Source organism: Chiloscyllium plagiosum, chromosome 4 (assembly GCF_004010195.1).
Source record: "Chiloscyllium plagiosum isolate BGI_BamShark_2017 chromosome 4, ASM401019v2, whole genome shotgun sequence".
NCBI lineage: Eukaryota > Metazoa > Chordata > Chondrichthyes > Orectolobiformes > Hemiscylliidae > Chiloscyllium > Chiloscyllium plagiosum.
This window is the reverse complement of record NC_057713.1, coordinates 82,108,467-82,129,297: the sequence shown is the minus strand read 5'-3', so window position 1 is coordinate 82,129,297 and position 20,831 is coordinate 82,108,467. Positions and strand designations below refer to the sequence as shown.

The window sequence follows — 20,831 nt, the reverse complement described above, 5'->3', positions numbered from 1 at the left end:
CCCGGACTCTCAGCCGCACTGCACGCTGCCCTCGGAGCGGCTGCAGGGGAACGAGATTGTCACACACCTCCTTCTGGAATGTGCCTATGCAGAGGGAGTCTGGAGAGGAATGCAGTGGTGTTTGTCGAGGTTCGTCCCGAGCAGCGCCGTGACGCGGGACTCCGTGCTCTACGGCCTGTTCCCCGGGACGCACACCGAGACGAACATCAACTGTGCCTGGAGGATCATCAACTCGGTGAAGGACGCTCTCTGGGTGGTCCGAAACCTGCTGATCTTCCAGCTGAAGGAGTTGACCCCGACTGAGTGCTGCAGATTGGCACATTCCAAGGTTCAGGACTATGTGTTGAGGGACGCGCTGAAGCTTAGGGCAGCTGCTGCCAAGGCACGGTGGGGAAAGACCACTGTGTAAAGTCTGCCTGCCTAACGAAGAACAGGGGGCCCATGCAGTCATTTGGGCTCTGCTGACACCTCAGCTAATTATATGGGCATATGATTGAAAAAATGTACAGACCTGTATAAAAATGATAAATTCTGATCTCTGTAGGTACATGTTTACATATGTATGGCATGACCAACTGTACAGACCATCGAATTATTTTATGAATAAAGTAAATTTTTGAAATAAAAAAAATTATACCTACTTGTTTCTTCCTAATAGCCAGCCTTATGTGCCACCCCCAGCACCACGTGCTTTCATTTTCCACAATACGTTTTGACGTGGGACTCCATAAATATCTTCTAGAAATCTAAGCCCACCACCAGTTCCTTTTCATCCATAACGCGTTACTTCTTTAAACAACTCAAACTCGATCTCTTTTCACAAGGCCATCGAAAAGAACAGTGCTGCTGTTATTTTTTTGCTTGGTATTGGTGGTCTCTTCAAGCGGGAAGTTTGATAGGGGTCTTTTCTCAATATTAGAGTCAAAATTCACAACACGCCGCGTTATATAGTCCAACAGGTTTATTTGAAACCGTAAGGTGCCGAAGGAAGGAGCTGGGGCTCCGAAAGCTTGTGATTTCAAATAAACCTGTTGGACTATAACCCAGTGTCATGTGAATTTTAACTTTATCCAACATGAGTACTTTCACCTCCATATCTCAACTATCGGGGGTTGTCTCTATAATTAGGAGTTAACCTGAAACAAGGAATGACCTGTTTGTGTTTGCTTTTTAAAACGAGTTTCTTCCCCTCGGGGAAGCAAACGGCTGTTGTTTTGGAATACAATTGCAAAAGGTTGGAACTGGCCTCTGGAAAAGCTCAGGTATTTACACAGGTAAATTCCTTAACTAACTTCATCCTCCGAACCAGAAATCTCCGCCTCTGCTACCGCCCAAAAACTCCCTGGAGGCTGAGAAGGAGAGGATTGTAGCATCTCGGTATAAACAGGCGCGTGCCTTTAGTCGTTGGTGAGATTATCCTTGGGTTGAATGTTAGAATGCAATTCACCATCGCCCAGACTGAGAAGGGGAACGACTCTTTGGGAGTATGCTATATGGTAAATGGTTTGTCACTTTTCAAAACACTGTGGTCTTTTCCAGTTTTATTTCTTTCTGAAACGTTGAATCATTAAAAGTGCCTTTTTGTGTTTCCTTTGCCAGATTTACGACATTTACCTGGAGGGATTTCTCTTTTGTAAACTAAGGTACAGCCAGCTCCATAGATGGAATGAAAAGGTAAGTGATTGTGTGCCTCTGAAGTGAGGTGTGAGTTAACCTGTCCCAACCTATATTCAGACCAATTATGTTTTTTTTTCTTCCTGAATTGAACTTGAGGTTCTTTAATTAGTCTTCAATGACTAAGTAGTTGCACCTACTTGTAAACACTATTGATGACCCATTTCATCGTAGAGCTGCCCTGAGATCTTGCAACTTTAAAGGGCTTTCAAAATATTTCACAGATTAAAATCTTCAGAAAAGGTGCATTATTGTCATGTTTCTACATGCTTAAGAATGTGCCTGCCCTTTCATTGTTCTTGGTCTTAATATTTGTATGAAGATCTTTATCTATGGAACTAGAAAACAAATAACTCTTTGCTTCAGTCTTGGCTCCTGAGAACAGAAGAAATAAAGGTAGGACATATGGCCCCTTGAGTTTGTTTCTGCCATTCTATTTGAGTATTTTCACGATACTGACTTATAATGCAACAAAAATCAAAATAGTAATTCATTAAAACAAATAGGCTTTCTTTCTTCAATAACCTCCCAATTAGAAACATTGGTCAGTTAGCTGGATGGCTAGTTTGTGATGCAGAATAATCCCAGGCTGTTGGCTACAATTTTCACACTGGTTGAGGTTACCATGAAGGACCCTCCTTTTCAATCTCTCTCCTTACCTGAAGCATAGTAACCCCCAGTTGAAACCACCACCACCAGTTCTCACTAATGAGAGAGCAGCCCTATCTCTAATAAGAGCATGGTGACCTTAGTAGGGAACAGCAAAATAATATTTTTTTACAATGACAAATGCACAAAAGATCACATTTGCTCTGTTATCTAATATTAGTGCCCTCTAGGAGGCATACAAATGAACACCTTTTTGTAAAGGTCCTCTGCCCTTTTGAGCCATAAAATGAATTGTATAATCAAACTATCTTCATATAACCATTTTTATTATATGAAATAATATCTAGAAAGCAACAATCTGTTGGTCCAGTGATGGAGACATCAGTCTACCTATTTTGTGCTTATTAGTTGGGAATCATGATGTTTCAACCTTCAGTTTTCTTTATCTCAGATCAGCATCAGTCCCTCTTTTTAAAAAAAACACTGTCCCTCCAAATTCAAATATCAGCTTGTAACATCATAGCAATGTATGTGATAATTGGTATATTTGCAAAAAAACAAAAGAGCTAACTTTAATCAAATTGGAAATGCTACTGACGCTAAAGGGCCTTGAAAACATTTTACAGTTTAAAAATATTCAGAAGTTTCTCTACATCAAAATGGAAATACAGTATACAGAAATAGTCAGGAATTCACTTTCACTTCCAGCCCATTCTGTTAAGTCAGTACTCACTAGGATACCAGATGTAACGTTTTGTTTTTCTTGTATTTTTGTGACACCCATCTCTTATTGCGGTTATTGGCCAAACTGCATTGTTTATCTATCAGATTACTTGTTTCACTTGTCTTGTAATGAAATATCTTAACTGAGTTGGAGTTCAATTTTAAATGTCATATTGCTGTTCCCCTTTGAAAACATGATTGAAGTCACCAGTAGCTTACCAGAACTTCTAGAGAATCAAGGGTGGAGGTGAATGAAGTGGCCATCGCTGATGAGAAGGTGCTGGAGAAACGGAAAGGTTTGAAGGTGGATAAATCACCTAGACCATATGGACTACATCTCAGAGTTCTGAACAGGGTAGTTTAAGATTTATAGAGGCATTGGTTGTGATATTTCAGGAATCACTGGAGTCAAGGAGATTTCCAAAGAACTGGAAAAATGGCTAATATAATATCCCTCTTTAAGACGGGAGGGAGGCCAAAGACCAGAAATTATAGGCCGGTTAGCCTGACCATGGCCATTGTTTTTTTAAAAAAAATTTAGAGTCCATTATTAAGGATGAGATTACAGAGTACTCGGTACATGGTAAAATAGAGTTGAGTTAGCATGGTTTTGTCATACCTGACAAATCTGTTAGAGTTCTTTTGGAGTAGGTAACAAGCAATTAAACAAAGGAGAGCCATCTCCTTTGGATGTCATCTATTTGGATTTCCAGAAGGCCTATGATGAGATGCCACACAGGACACTCTCTCTTAAATAAGACAAGAGGCAATGTACTCACATGAATAGAGCAGAGAGTGGAGATAAAGGAGTATTTTTCAGGATGGCATCTGGTGAGTTCTGCAGGGATCAGTAATGGTATCACAACTATTCGTGCTTTACATTAACAATCTGGATTAAGGAACTGATGGCATTGTTGCTAACTTTGCAGGTGTCAGAAATATAAATGGAGGGACAAGTCATATTAAGAAAGCAGGAAGACTTGGACAGGCTAGAAGACTGGGCAAAGAAGTGGTAGATGGAATATAACAGGAAAGAGCGAGGTTGTATATTTTGGTCGGAAGGATAGAGGTGTAGATTATTTTTTATTGGGAAAGGCTTCAGAAATCTGAAGTACAAAAGGACTCTAGTCTGAATTCAGGATTCTCTTAAGGTTAACATGCAGATTTAGTGGCAGTTAGGAATCCAAATGCCATGTTCGCATCCATTTCAAGAGTTAAAATACAAGAGCGAGGATTTATTTCTGAGGCTGCATAAACCTCTGGGACTACTTCGGAATATTGAGAGTAGTTTTACACCCTGTACCTAATAAAGGATGTGCTGGCCTTATAGGGAGTCCTGAAGACGTTCACAAGAATGATTCTGGGAATCCTGATCTTATGAGGAGTGGTTGAGGACTCTGGTCTGTAATCAATGGAGTATAGAAGGATGTGTGGAGATCTCATTGAAACTTACAAACTATTGAAAGGCCTGGATAGAGTGGACATTAAGATAATGTTTACACTCCTGGAAGAGATTAGGACTGAGGGCAAAGCCTCAGTGAAGGGACAACCCTTTAGAACTGAGCCAGAGTGTGGTTAATCTGTGGAACTCATTACTATAGTGGGCTGTGGATGAGAGGCCAGGTCATTTTAGTGTATTCAAGACAGAGATAGGTTCTTGATGAGCAAGGGGTGGGGGTGGGGGGTCAAAGGCTCTGGGGAGAAGGTGGGAGAATAGGATTGAAAAACATGTGAGCCATGATTCAATGGAAGAGCATATTTGGGCTGAATGGCTTAATTCTGCTCCTATATCTTATGGTCTTGAGATCTAAAACTACAGTGTAAGTGTACCATCATGAAGAGAATATTGCTTTTTGCACAATGTTATATTTTCAGTTAGATCTATCACTTATTCAATCAAATAATGAAATAATTATAATGTCCCTCATCTGGATATTCATATCAGATAAAATTTTAAGCAAAACCACAACAACAGCCCTAATATCAGGGGGGAGAAATACTCATGATCATAGCTGATTAGATCTTGACCCAACTCCACTTTACTGCAAGTTACCAATCACCCTCAACATCTGTTGGCTTCAGACCTTTCTGTCTAACTGCAAATGTATTCAATGATCCAGACTCCACAAATCCCTAGTGCCAAAATTTCCAATAACTCAGAAAGGAGAAAGTGAGGTCTGCAGATGCTGGAGATCAAAGTTGAAACTTTATTGCTGGAACAGCACAGCAGGTCAGGCAGCATCCAGGGAACAGGAGATTCGACGTTTCGGGCACAGGCCCTTCTTCAGGCCCTTTTTCAGGCACAGGCCCTATTTCCTGAAGAAGGGCCTGTGCCCGAAACGTCGAATCTCCTGTTCCCTGGATGCTGCCTGACCTGCTGTGCTGTTCCAGCAATAAAGTTTCAACAATAACTCAGAAACCCACAGAAGAAATACCTCCTCCCTCTTCAATATGATACTGTGTCCACTTGTACTAGATTATCCCCCAAAACGAGGAAACATTCAGTATTTACCTTGCCAAATCTGTTCAAGATTTTGTTTCAATGCTTTATTGTGGGAAGGTTACATTGTTAGAGCTTCGATCTACCGAAGTAGTAGGCATCATTTGAAGACTAATTATCCCTGTGTTCTGATGGAGGGTCACTGGACTCCAAGTTTTCTGTTTTTCTTTCGACCGATGTTGCCAGACCTGCTAAGTTTCTCCAGCACTTTGGATGCTGGAAATCTGAAGCAAAACCACAATTTTTTGGTTTTATAGTAATTGTCTCCATGATCTAATATTTATCTACCATGCAGCACCACTAAATTTCATTAGCTGGTTATTCATGTCATTATTGTTTACCATGCCCAAATTGACTGTTATGTTTTAACAGTGACGGCTTCAAAAGGTGTTTAGAATCATGGGAGAATGCACACACATGTATGTGGAGTGGTCACTTTTGTGATAGCATTTTTATCTAGTTGATTACAATAGAAGATTAAAGTTATCACCTTTCACAATTTCTTTGCAAAATTTCCTGACTGTCAGAAATATTTCAAACAAGCAGATGTTTGAATTTGGAAGGAGTGTATTTAAAGAAGTGATCATTTGGTTCTTCTACCTGTGTTCATTCATTTGAAAGTGATATAAATTCAGTTATACTCAACTCCTCATTCCCTAAAGCTCTGCAAGCATTTCTTCTTCAAACGCATGTCTATTCCCTTTGTGCAAGTTAGCATTGAATTTGCTGTCCCTCACCTTTAAAACAATGCATTCCAGATCACCACAACTTCGTATATGTATATATTTCAAAAAAACTCCATCTTGTGTCTGATACTCTTCCAATTACTTTAAATCTGTGCCCTCTGATTACTAACCACTGGCAACTAATTGTCTTTAATTACACAATGTTTTTCCTGATCTTCAACATCTTTATTGCATTTCCTCTTAAAGTTTCTTTCTTTACTGGTGATAAAGTGCTCTGGATCAGACTTTATAAATATGTAAGTTTGATCTTTTCAGATAGCTGGAAAGGGAAGAGATTACAATTGGAGAGGGAGAAAGAAGAAACCAATACACCATTTTAAAAAAAATAAAAAAATTTTTTTCAGAGCAAATCCCATGGGACAAGGGTAGAGTTTAATGGGCCTATTATTTCCCATAAGTGAATTTAACTTCAAAGTGGGCATGATATGATATCCGTGCTGAAAATGTGTTGCTGGAAAAGCGCAGCAGGTCAGGCAGCATCCAAGGAACAGGAGAATCGAAGTTTCGGGCATAAGCCCTTCTTCAGGAAGGGCTTATTCCTGAAGAAGGGCTTATGCCTGAAACGTCGATTCTCCTGTTCCTTGGATGCTGCCTGACCTGCTGCGCTTTTCCAGCAACACATTTTCAGTTCTGATCTCCAGCATCTGCAGTCCTCACTTTCTCCTCCTTGATGTGATATCCATTTGAAAGGGACAAATATAAAATACATCTAAAAAATAAATGCCACAGGAATGCTAGTAACTAAATGAAATGTTTGATAATTGAATTATTGCCTTGTTTTCCTAAATTACAGATTAAAATTGAGATGCTGTTACATTAGTCAAACTAGATTATCAGGTGACCCTAAATGAAAGAAATGTGACATCTCCACACATACAAGTACCGAAAGATAAGCAATCTGTCCATTAACAATATTTGATATCATGTACAGGTTGACTGCAGAGGGTGTTAACCTCAACAGAATGTCAGTGATTGCTTGCTGTGTATTTGATGTCAAGTGGTATTTTTGAACTGAGAACTGAACTTGCTAGTCAGTTATGCTTGGAAGTGATAGCCGCCATGAGAGGGTTGTGTATGTCATTTTTACCAGTCATGGAATTTTAAGTCACATTTGTGAGTTAAACACATACTGCTGTCTTGCAAAGAATAGGGGGAAAACACTTTTAATGAAGAATTTACATTTATGTATGAGGAGAAAGTGAGGTCTGCAGATGCTGGAGATCAGAGCTGGAAATGTGTTGCTGGAAAAGCGCGGCAGGTCAGGCAGCATCCAGGGAACAGGAGAATCGACGTTTCGGGCATAAGCCCTTCCTGAAGAAGGGCGTATGCCCGAAACGTCGATTCTCCTGTTCCCTGGATGCTGCCTGACCTGCTGCGCTTTTCCAGCAACACATTTCCAGCTTACATTTATGTATGCCTTGTGATAAAATTCTGCAGTATATTAAAATGGTAACTTCTCCCTCTAACTAGAAATGCAGGTTTTCTAGAATGAATGAAGTAGTAAACTACATAAGGACATTTCCTCTGTTCATTTTTCCACATCTCCTCTTCAGTAGTGCATGAGAGCCTTTCATTTTCAATTTCAAGGAGATATGCATGAAAAAAATATCAATGAGGTAGTTTCTTATTGACTTCCTTGCTTGTTTAAGGAAACTCCTCTTCCTGGAGGATCCTTCACCTGTGAACAGCTGGTGTCCCTCAAAGTTCTACCTCTTCCACCAATACCACTGAACATTTGTTGGTTCTGCCACTAGCCATGCTCATTAATCTTAAACACAGGATGTGAGATGGGGTGAAAGTTATTTTATGTCAAGGCAATGTTTGACTGAGCATGTCATCAAGGAACCCCAGCAAAACCTGGATCAAATAAAAACTGTGGGAAAATATCCCTGGTTAGATTCCCACCTGGCACAAGGAAAATGTTTATACTTGTTAAAAGTCAATCAAATCTGTCCTGATCAGAAGACCTGCTTAGGGTAGTGTCTAGGCTCCACCACCTTTGGTTCCTTAATAGAAATTTTTAAAAAAAGCAAAGGAGCAAATCTGGGCCATTTGACCCCTGGAGCCTGCTCCACCATTCAGTATGATTATGGCTGACCATCAAGCTAAATACCTTTTAATGCTATTCTGTAAACCACTCTCACCCCCAATTATTTGAATCTGTTAGCCACAAGCTATATCGACCTCTCTTGAAAAAAATGTTTTGGCCTCAAACACTTCCTGTGGTCGTGAATTCTACAGGTTCACCACTCTCTCTGAAGAAACTATCTTCCCTTCAGTCCTAAAAGGTTTACCCCTTCTCTTTTTAAACTATGACTACTGGTTCTAGACTGCTCTCACCATCAGGAACATCCTTTCTGCATCTAACCTATCCAGTACTTCTAGAATTTAAGATCAGAAATGGGGGTATTTGCTGATAATTACATCATGTTCTGTATCATTTATGACTCCTCAGATATTGAAACAGTCTGTGTTCATGTGCAGAAATCTGGAAAACCCAGATTTGGGCTAATAAGGGGCAAGTAACATTCAGACCACATAAATGTAGTCAATGAATATCTTCAAGGGAGAATCTAACCACCTCAACTTGACATTCAATGGTATTGCCCATCACTGAATACTCCCCTTTCAATATCCTGGGGACTATCATTGGCTAGAGACGAGACAGGTCCGGCCATAGAAGTACTGTGGCTACAAGAGCAGGTTGGGAATCTTGCAACAAATAACTCACTACTTATTTCTTCCAAATCTGTCCACCATCTACAAGACACAAGTTAAGAGTGTGATGGAATACTTGTCACTTGCTTGTATAGTGCAACTCAACAACACTTGAAGCTTGGCATCATCCAGGACAATTCTGTACACTGCGCAAAGCACCCACAACGTTCAAAATTTACTCCCTCCAATACTGATATGGTGATTGTGGTATGTATCATTTGGTATACATTGCAGCAACTCCTCAAAGTTCCTTCGACAGCACATTCCAAACCTGTGACCTCTACCATCTGGAAGGACAAGGACACCAATACACCACAACCTGCAAGTTTCCCTCCAAGCTACACATACATTCACAAAATTGCTACAAAGGGAGGCCATTCTGCCAATCATTTCTGCATAGTCTCTTTAACTGAGAATCTGTCTTAGTGCCGTTCTTCTGTCTTACCCCTGTAACACTGCAAATTGTTCCTCTTTGGACATAAGCTAATTCTTTCTGGTTGCCTTTGTGGATGCATCCTTAGGCAGGACTTATTGCATAAAAAAGTTTATCTTTGCTTTTGTCTTTTAATAATCTGTGCCTCTCATGAATGAGGACTCTTTCCCCTTATTTACGCTGTTTGGACTTCCTGTCATTTCGAATATTTCAATCAATTTCCTCAGTTATCTCTTCTCCAATATAAACACTCCTAACCCCTCCCATCAATCTTCCTAATTGTTTCCTCAACATGGTTATGTATCATTTCTACCTTTGGTAGTCTTGAAGATAAATGGGAGAGTTGAAATATTGAAACTCCTGTTAGCTTTATTGAATACAACAAACTGAAACTTAAATTGAAAAAGTGCAACATGACTAGGTGGATGTGGAATTGGTTCTTATGTATGTTATTCATATGTAAAGTTTAAATTCTGATAATCCACCAAAGGTGAAAAGATGCAAACTTGTTACCTGGCATGACTCAATGGGCTCATTGTTGTTCTACAAAGATTTTGATCTTGAATTCCATAATAGCCTCACTCCTTCCCAGCTTGATAACCTTCCCCAGCCCTCAAGTTCTCTGCAATATCTGCACTCCAGTTCTGGCTTTTTGCTTATCCCTGATTTTCAATTGCACGCCTATTAAATATCTCCACTTATCCAACTCTTTCTCCTTTTTAAGGTACTGCTACCTCTCTGACCAACATTATGGTCACCTATTGCAATATTCGCTTTTGTGAATCTATCACATTTGTTTGAAATTGCTATTGTGAAGCTCTTTGGGATATTTTACTGTGGTTGTTGCAGTAAATTAGAAAATTGAGATTAGATGATCCCAAGGATGCATTTAAATGGGTCTGGGGGAGAGGAACCATTTACCTCTTCAGCAAAGCAATTAGGTTTTTTTTAATAGTATTGTTTTGTCAATTTTGCCAAATAGCAATGTTAATGAGCTTCACTTTGCAAAGTTGACTAAGGGAGGGAATACATGAGATGAAAGAATCTTTTGAATTGAGTAAATGGTTTGCCCCTCATTGAAATGTATGTTTTGTGCACTAGGGGAATTTATTTGGTACTAGAGTGTAAAGGAATATTGTAGAATAGGTGGTGAATGATTAAATTGTTTGCCCTTACCTTTAAATAGTACATGATGTAATATAAAGTGTAATTCTACCTGTTATAAATACTATTTCGGTTGACGTAATGCCTGTAGCTGTTTACTAGCTGGTGTTTGATTTTGATTTCGTATTTTTTGATCTTCGGGTGCCAAACCAACAAGACGGTCTACCAGGTTCCAAGTACTTCGTGAATGTTCTGGGGCACTCCCATTGTGGTGTTGATTTCCAAAAGCATTATATTTCAATAAAATGAAATAGTCCCTGAGGATTGTGTACTTTTATGTTTCTAACTATTCCGTGCTGACGCAGGTGATATCCTGATAATTGCAACAACACAGTGTAGAAAGATCACTGTGTAGAAAGGAGGCACTTTCTGACCGTCCCAATATGGAGCTGGATGTTGAAATGGTAGTGGGAAGAAAACCTTTTTAATAATGAGGAAATGTTTAATGTACATTTTCTGTTATGGTTTCAGAGAAGACACATGAATATGTAGATATTATCTGTCTTTATGGTGACACTCCCTTTACCTGCACAGTTTCTACAAAGGCAGCATTGTGTCCTTCCTTTTAAATAGATTGCTCATTTGTCATGAGGTCAAGAGGTTATGCTGAAATATAATTCTGTGGTCTGGATCCCATCTTTACTCAAGTGGTTTGTCTTCAACAGGGACTGGTTTGATGGACTCAGTTTGACATTTCCTGATGGTCAATTTTGTATAGTCACATTTGATTTAGCGGATGTTAGTAAGTCAATGACATTGTAGCCTAATCCTGACAGTAAAATGTGTTTGTCAGCAGGAATTATTGAATATTTCTCAGGAGGGTAAAGCCTGGCTGTTGTCTCTGTCCCAACCCCCACTCAGCCAGGCCAATTATTGTACCCTGACTGTTTTCATTGAGAAAAGGGAATTTAGCAAAAGATCAATTTGGACCTGCATGGCGTCTCATTTATTTCTATTCTACTGTATTTTTCTGGGATGCAGGGAGTGATAGCAACTTTTTTCCCTTTATTATTTTGCAATCTACACATCTCCTCCTCTTTAGACAGCAACTTCCCTTATTATTTTGCCCAAGTGGCTGTTCTTTATACAGAAGTTAATGAATGATGTATGCGTTCAGTATGTTCACTCTAAGCTGCATGGCCATACGCAGATGGTCAAGGTCTATTCATACCGTGATCAGCATGTAGAACCTGTTACCATGCACTATTTGTTGGTGAAAAGTAGAGGAATACAGCTCGCAAGCACACCTATTCCTATTGTCATACACTTCCCTAAAGGACATATGTATCACCTGATATGATCCACATATAACTCCAGACCCACAGCAATGTGGTTGATTCTTAACTACCCTCCTGAAATGTCTGATCAAGCCACTTGGTTCAAGAGCAATTCGTGTTGGACAATGCATGCTTGCCCTACCATGATAAAAGTGAATTTATATGCATACTTATAGTGGGAGTGACTAGATAAACATCAGATGCACTTTTTAAAATTCCCACTACTAGCATGTTAAAGATCACTATACCAGGTTATAGTCCAACAGATTTATTTGGAAGTCCTAGCTTTCAGAGTTCTGCTCCTTCAGGTAGTTAGTGGGGCAGGTTCATAAGACACAGAATTTATAGCAAAAGATCATCGTGTCATGCAATTGAAACAATAGATTGCTGTTAAGTCTTTCATCTTTTAGAATAGGTTGCAGGTTTTGGTTCACTAATATGTAAATCCCAGAACTTCTTTCAAGTCACATTTGAGATAACTTAAGGTTTTATATTTTTTTTTAAAAAAGTGACATCTCAGTTCAGACAATGCATTAAAGTTGTGAGATTAGAGTCTGTCTGTATCCCAGTCATGAGTCTATACTGGTTCTATTTCCAAAGTAGGAATTTGTAAAATGTGAAATGGATTAACTGCCTGCAGATTGGGTGCTTTTGGAACAAAAATAGAATTCAATCTGACTCAAGATTAAGATAGAGACAGACTCTAACCTTAAAACTTGAATGCATTGTCTGAGCTGAAATGTCACTTTTTAAAAAAAATATAAAACCTTAAGTTATCTTGGGAATGTGACTTGAAACAATTTCTAGGATTTACGTATTAATGAAAGACTTAACAGCAACCTAGGTTTGTTCAATATATCGTTTTATTTGCATGCCACTGTGATCTTTTGCCATAAATTGTGTCTTATGATCCTGCCCCACTAGTTAGTTGATGAAGGAGCTCTGAAAGCTAGTACTTCCAAATAAACCTGTTGGGCTATAATCTGGTATTGTGTAATTTTTAACATCCAACACTAGCACTTCCACATCGTGATCAATTGTAGCATTTGATCTGTGAGACTTGGCTGTCTGAACCATAAGGTACTTTGTTCCTGTTAAGTTTGCATATCACCAGTTTATTACAAGGCTGTGGGGTATAAATGGACATACTCTTGATGCTTATTTAAAATTTAGACCAGCAATGTTTAATTTGCAGATCTAATACCATGAAACAAAATTACTTTACAAGTATCAGTATAAAATCGAGCTGCTTGCCCAGTGACTGGTGAGAGATTTTCTACTCTCCTCTCAGACTGAGCTCTCCAACTGCATTGTTGATTGCATTCTCTGTTTCTCAAATGTGCTGACAAAGTGGAAGCCTGTAGTTTTGGAATTAATTTGCAATTCTTGGAGAAGTATATACTGAGACTGGTCAGATCATTAGGACTGTCACAATTAGTGATATAAATTGCTTTCTTGTCTGTCAGTGCATGTAACCATTTGGGCAGGCAGCTATAGGGTTCACTGTTAAAACAAGAAATACATGTTATACCTCCCTAACCTCCTATTCTGACAGGGCCTTTGCCAGACCTGGGAGACCCAGTATATTCAATACACAAACACCTTGAACAATAAAGATGGGGTCTAGTTAGCTCAGTTGGCTGGATGGTTGGTTTTGATGCAGAGTGACAAAAGTGTTGGTTCAATTCTCATACTAGTTGAAATGACCACGAAGAACACTTGAGGGCGGCACGGTGGTACAGTGGTTAGCACTGCTGCCTCGCAGCGTCAGAGACCCGGGTTCAATTCCTGCCTCAGGCGACTGACTGTGTGGAGTTTGCACGTTCTCCCCGTGTCTGCGTGGGTTTCCTCCGGGTGCTCCGGTTTCCTCCCACAAGTCCAAAAATGTGCAGGTCAGGTGAATTGGCCATGCTAAATTGCCCGTAGTGTTAGGTAAGGGGTAAATATAGGGGTATGGGTGGGTTGCGCTTCGGCGGGGCGGTGTGGACTTGTTGGGCCGAAGGGCCTGTTTCCACACTGTAAGTAATCTAATCTAATCTAAACACTCTTTTCAACCTCTCCTCTCGCCTGAGGTGTGGTGACCCTCTAATTAAACCACCAGTCATCTCTCCCTAATGAGAGAGCAACCCCACTGTCCAGTAGGACAATTGCAACTTTACAGTTTGCTTTTCCTCTATTTGTATCAGTTGGATGAATGGTTCTCCAGTTAGACACCATTTTAAAAAAAGGATTTAGGATATCAAAGTTGGACAAAAGCATAACAAAAAGTAATGTGAATATAAATTTATGTACAACCACTAGATATCATTACAAGGAAAACTCAGTGCGATGCAAGTGCCAGATTAGGGTGGTGTGTTATGTAGATGTGGCTGTACATTTTGAGAGTTAAAAGCAGCAGAACTACCAGGCACGGCAACAATAGATGTAACACTGGGTTGAACAACTCTAGTAGTTTGCTGTCTGGAGACAAAAACAAATTAAAGTTCAGCCAATCAGTTTAAATGATACCCTGATTAAAATTAACAATTTCCAATCAAGTTTGAATTGAGTATATTGACAATCTTAAAAGCCAATCCGATACTCTGGGGTTTAAGATGGGGGGGGCGGGAAGAGCGATATTTAACAGTTGAGGGGAGAATTGCCAAGCCTAGCATGTACCAAATTGCTTGGAAAAAAAAACATTTCTCTCCAAAGTACTTTTTCAATCAGTAACCTGTGATGCAGAAATTCCTAACCAGGAGAAAAGAAGACACCAGTAGATCGAAAGACAAGAACTTGCAGCTGCCTGGTTTTGAGACAAGTGTTGTTTTGTAAACCTTTAATTGGGAGTTTTATTGGACTAGTATTACAGAAGGAAAGGTAGAAGATAGGTTAGAAAAGAAATCGTAAATAGTGTTTTGTTAATTATTCTGTTATACTTTAAGAAATAAAGTTGTTAATTTTTACTTGAAATAGATCTTGGCCACTCAAACTTTTACAGACTACTGCATGGGATAAGTCTTTTGTGTTGCTGGTTTTAAATTAAGTAGGAGAGTTTACTCCGTGTTGTAACAGGTGAAATCTGTACATGCATTTTCAGTATAGTTTTTAATGACACCGGTTTGTCCTGAGGTGAGGTAATGGTAGGTAATTTGTATGCGAAAACACCTGCAAACAACATTGGGATGATAGCCAGATCATCTATTTTAATGTCAGTTCAGGGCACCAGGGAGAGATCTCCTCCTCCTTGTCCAAAATAGTGCAATGGCATCTTTTATACAATGGAACCTTGATTTAACAGCTAGCATGAGATGATAAGCGAGGTACTGCCTTGGTTTCCCACAGGGAATGCCAGCCTACATTCTGTGCTCAAGGTCCTGGAGTGAAGTTCGAGCCATAGTGTTCCAAATCGGAACTGAACTTGTCACAACTGAGCCATGATGGCATAGTTCAGTTCCACAACTTTCTGTTCAGATCAGGAACAAGAATTTCTTGGGGCCTAAAAATCACTTTTTTTTTTGTATAGTTTACCAAACCGGATTCACCTTGAATGTGTTGTTGCTTTTATAGAGTTTGACTTTCAAGACTTTATTATTGCTTTTCTCTCCATATGTCATAGTCATAGAGCTGTACAGCACAGAAACAGACCCTTGTCCATGCCAACCAGATATCCCAACCCAATTTAGTCGCATCTACCAGCACCCGACCTATTCATATACCCATTCAGATGCCTTTTAAATGTTGCAATTGTACTAGCCTCCACCGCTTCTTCTGGCAGCTCATTCCATACACATACCACCATCTGTGTGGAAAAGGTTGCCTTGTAGGTCTCTTTTATATCTCCCCCTCCACCCCCCCACCCCCACCCCCACCCCCTCACCCCAAACCTATGCCCTCTAGTTCTGGACTCCACCACACCAGGGAAAAGACTTTGTCTATTTACCCTACCCACGCCTCTCATTATTTTATAAACCACTATAAGGTCATCCTTCTGCCTCTGACACACCAGGGAAAACAGCCCCAGCCTATTCAGCCTCTCCTATAGTTTAAATCCTCCAACCCTGGCAACATCCTTGGGAATCTTTTCTGAACCCTTGCAAATTTCACAACATCTTTCTGATAGGAAGGAGACCAGAATTGCATGCAATATTCCAACAGTGGCCTAACCAATGTCCTGTACAGATGCAACATGACCTCCCAATTCCTGTACTCAATACTCTGACCAATAAAAGAAAGCATACCAAATGCCGCCTTCACTATCCTATCTACCTGCAACTCTACTTTCAAGGAGTTATGAACCTGCACTCCAAGGTCTCTTTGTTCAGCAACACCCTTTAGGACCTTATTATTTTAAGTGTATAAGCCCTGCTAAGATTTGGTTTCCCAAAATGATGCACCTTGCGTATATTGAAATTAAACTCCATCTGCTGTTCCTTGGCCCATTGGCCCATCAGATCAAGATCCCATTGTAATCTCAGGTAACCATCTTCGCTGTCTGCTACAACTCCAATTTTGGTGTCATCTACAAACTAACTCACTATACCTCTTAGGCTCGCATCCAAATCATTTATGTAAATGATGAAAAGTAGTGGACCCAGTACTGATCCTTCTGGCACTTCACTGGTCACAGGCCTCCAGTCTGGAAAAACAACCCTCCACCACCACCCTCTGTCTTCTACATTTGAGTCAGTTCTGTATCCAAATGGCTAGTTCTCCCTGTATTCCATGAGATCTAACATATGCATTCCAAGACATACAGCACATTTTTCAAGATGTCACCATCTATTTCCCGACATTCTATATCTTCCATGTTCTTTTCCACAGTATACACTGATGCAAAATGCTCATTTAGTATCTTCCCCTATCTCCTGTGGTTCCACACAAAGGCCACCTTGCTGATCTTTGAGGGCCCTATTCTCTCCCTAGTAACCCTCTTGTCCTTAATGTATTTACAAAACCTTTTGGATTCTCCTTAATTCTATTTGCCAAAGCAATCTCATGTCCCCTTTTTGCCCTCCTGATTTCTCTCTTAAGTATACTCCTACTGCCTTTATACTCTTCTGAGGATTTACTCAATTCATCCTGTCTATACCTGACATATGCTTCCTTCTTTTTATTAACTCAACCTTCAATTTATTTAGTCATCCAGTATTCCCTCCACCTACCAGCCTTTCCTTTCAAACTAAAAGAAATATCCTCTCTCTGGACTCTGGTTATCTCATTTCTGAAGGCTTCCCATTTTTCAACCGTTCCTTTACCTGCGAACATCTGCGCCCAATCAGCTTTTGAAAGTTCTTGCCTAAAACCGTCAAAATTGGCTTTTCTACAATTTAGAACTTCATCTTTTAGATCTGGTCTATACTTTTCCATCACTATTTTAAAACTAATACAATTATGGTCATTGGCCCCAAAGTGCTCCCCCACTGACTCCACGGTCACCTGCTCTGCCTTATTTCCCAAGAGTAGGTCAAGTTTTTTTGCACCTTCTCGAGGAGGTACATCCACGTACTGAATCAGAAAATTGTCTTGTACGCACTTAAGAAATTTCTCTCCATCTAAATGCTTAACACTATGACAGTCCCGGTCGATGTTTGGAAAGTTAAAATCCCTGACCAAAACCACCCTATTATTCTTACAGAGAACAGATCTCCTTACAAATTTGTTTCTCAATTTCCCTCTGACTATTAGGGGGTCTATAATACAATCCCAATAAGGAGATCATCCCTTTACTTCTCCATTCCACCCAAATAACTCCTTGAATGTATTTCCAGGAATGGCCTTCCTCAGTACAATTGCAATGTTGAATCTGACCAAAAATGCCACTTCCCCTCCCCTCGTGCCTCCCTTTCTGTCCTTCTGTAACATTTGTGTCCTGGAACATTTAAGCTACCAGTCAGAGATGTACAGCATAGAAACAGACCCTTCAGTCCAACTCGCCCATGCCGACCAGATATCCCAACCCAATCTAGTCCCACCTGCCAGCACCCGGTCCATATCCCTCCAAACCCTTCCTGTTCATATACCTATCCAAATATCTCTTAAATGTTGCAATTGTACCAACCTCCACCACTTCCTCTAGCAGCTCATTCTACACACATACCACCCTCTGCGTGAAAACCTTGCCCCGTAGGTCTCTTTTGTATCTTTCCCCTCTCACCCTAAACCTATGCCCTCTCGTTCTGGACTCCCCGACCCCAGGGAAAAGACTTTGCCTATTTACCCTATCCATGCCCCTCATAATTTTGTAAACCTCTATAAGGTCACCCCTCAGCCTCCGACACTGCAGGGAAAACAGCCCCAGCCCGTTCAGCCTCTCCCTATAGCTCAAATCCTCCAATCCTGGCAAAATCCTTGGAAATCTTTTCTGAACCCTTGCAATTTCCACAACATCCTTCCGATAGGAAGGAGACCAGAATTGCATGCAATATTTCAACAGTGGCCTAACCAATGTCCTGTACAGCCGCAACATGACCTCCCAACCCCTGTACTCGATACTCTGACCTATAAAGGAAAGAATACCAAACGCGTTCTTCACTATCCTATTGACCTGCGACTGCACTTTCAAGGAGCTATGAACTTGCACTCTTTGGTCAGCAACACTCCCTCAGACCTTATTATTTAAGTGTACAAGTCCTGCTAAGATTTGCTATCCCAAAATGCAGCACCTCGCATTTATCTGAATTAAACTCCATCTGCCACCTCTCAGCCCATTGGTCCATCTGGTCCAGATCCTGTTGTAATCTGAGGTAACCATCTTTGCTGTCCACTACACCACCAATTTTGGTGTCATCTGCAAACTTACTAACTGTACCTCTTATGCTCTCATCCAAATCATTTATATAAATGACAAAAAGTAGAGGATCCAGCACCGATCCTTGTGGCACTCCACTGGTCACAGGCCTCCAGTCTGAAAAACAACCCTCCACCACCACCCTCTGTCTTCTACTTTTGAGCCAGTTCTGTATCCAAATGGCTAGTTCTCCCTGTATTCCGTGAGATCTAACCTTGCTAATCAGTCTCCCATGGGGAACCTTGTCGAACACTTTACTGAAGTCCATATAGATCACATCTACCGCTCTGTCCTCATCAATCCTTTTTGTTACTTTCTCAAAAAACTCCATCAAGTTTGTGAGACATGATTTCCCATGCAAAAAGCCATGTTGACTATCCCTAATCAGTCCTTGCCTTTCCAAATACACGTACATCCTGTCCTTCAGGACTCCCTCCAACAACTTGCCCACCACCGACATCAGGCTCTCACTGGTCTATAGTTCCCTGGCTTGTCGTTGCCACCCTTCTTACACAGTGGCACTACATTAGCCAACCTCCAGTCTTCCGGCACTTCACCTGTGACTATTGATGATACAAATATCTCAGCAAGAGGCCCAGCAATCACTTCTGTAGCTTCCCACAGAGTTCTAGGGTACACCTGATCAGGTCTTGGGAAATAATCCACTTTTATGCATTTCAAGACATCCAGCACTTCCTCATCTGTAACATGGACATTTTGCAAGATGTCATCATCTATTTTCCTACAGTCTATATCTTCCATATCCTTTTCCACAGTAAATATTGATGCAAAATACTCATTTAGTATCTCCCCCATTTTCTGCGGCTCCACACAAAGGCCACCTTGCTGATCTTTGAGGGGCCCTATTCTCTCCTGAGTTACCCCATTGTCCTTAATATATTTGTAAAAACTCTTTGGATTCTCCTTAATTCTATTTGCCAAAGCTATCTCCTGTCTCCTTTTTGCCCTCCTGATGTCCTTAAGTATACTCTTACTTCCTTTATACTCTTCTAAGGATTCACTCGATCTATCCTGTCTATACCTGACATATGCTTCCTTCTTTTTCTGAACCAAACACTCAATTTCTTTAGTCATCCAGCATTCCCTATACCACCAGCCTTTCCTTTCACCCTGACAGGAATATACTTTCTCTGGATTCTCGTTATCTAATTTCTGAAGGCTTTCCATTTTCCAGTCATCCCTTTACCTGCGAACATCTGCCCCCATTCAGCTTTCGAAAGTTCTTGCCTAATACCGTCAAAATTGGTCTTTCTCCAATTTAGAACTTCAACTTTTAGATCTGGTCTATTATTTTCTGTCATTATTTTAAATCTAATAGAATTATGGTCGCTGGCCCCAAAGTGCTCCCCCACTGACACCGCAGTTACCTGCCCTGCCTTATTTCCCAAGAGTAAGTCAAGTTTTGCACCTTCTTTAATAGGTACATCCACATTGAATCAGAAAATTGTCTTGTATGCACTTAACAAATTCCTCTCCATCTAAATGCTTAACACTATGGCAGTCCCAGTCTATTTTTGGAAAGTTACAAGCCCCTACCATAAGCACCCTATTTTTCTTACAGATAGCTGAGATTTCCTTATAAGTTTGTTTCTTAATTTCCCTCTGACTATTAGGAGGTCTATAATACAATCCCCAATAAGGTTATCATCTCTCTCTTATTTCTCAGTTACACCCAAATAACTTCCCTGGATGTGTTTCTGGGAATATCCTCCCTCAGCACAGCTGTAATGGTATCTGTGGTGTAAAATTCCAAGCAGTGGAATGTGGTGAAACGGTTAAAAATTATGTCCCAATACATGTGTGAATCTAACCGGAATGGAGGTGTTGCTTAGTCCCGTGTGAATCTTATTACACACCTCCCCGTGTGAATCTTCTTATCTGTATGTAACCAGAATGGAATGTGTTTTTTAGCCTTGCTCTGCTGTTCACATGAATGTTTATATCTGGAAAAGAGTATATCAGCTGGAAAAGTCTCCAGTTCGGTGAGTCTGCTCCGGGGTTACGTTTAACCGCCGAGCGTGGGTTGTTGGCAACCACTCTACGAGAACTGACGGCTCCCAGTTCCGGTAACATGTAGAGTGAGTATAAGCCAGACCCGTTGTGGCGACGCTGCGGGGAATAAAATGCCCATATTCTAGCAGACTCGCCTCTTGGTCGTGTGTTCTGTGTCAGACTACTCTCCTACGAACCTGACCTT

The 20,831-nt window shown here is 40.5% G+C and overlaps 1 protein-coding gene across 1 annotated transcript in view; it reads left to right on the top strand.

Annotated features, from left to right (window-relative positions):
* The first annotated feature begins 657 nt into the window (after positions 1 to 657).
* Positions 658 to 20,831, top strand: part of LOC122549487 (sorting nexin-31-like) — a 103,098-nt gene continuing 82,924 nt past the window's right edge. The window contains exons 1-2 of the mRNA XM_043689346.1: positions 658 to 1,274; positions 1,600 to 1,674. Of these exons, the coding sequence (XP_043545281.1) occupies positions 1,149 to 1,274; positions 1,600 to 1,674 (201 nt within the window). The 5' untranslated portion in view covers positions 658 to 1,148. The remainder of the gene's footprint in view (positions 1,275 to 1,599; positions 1,675 to 20,831) is intronic.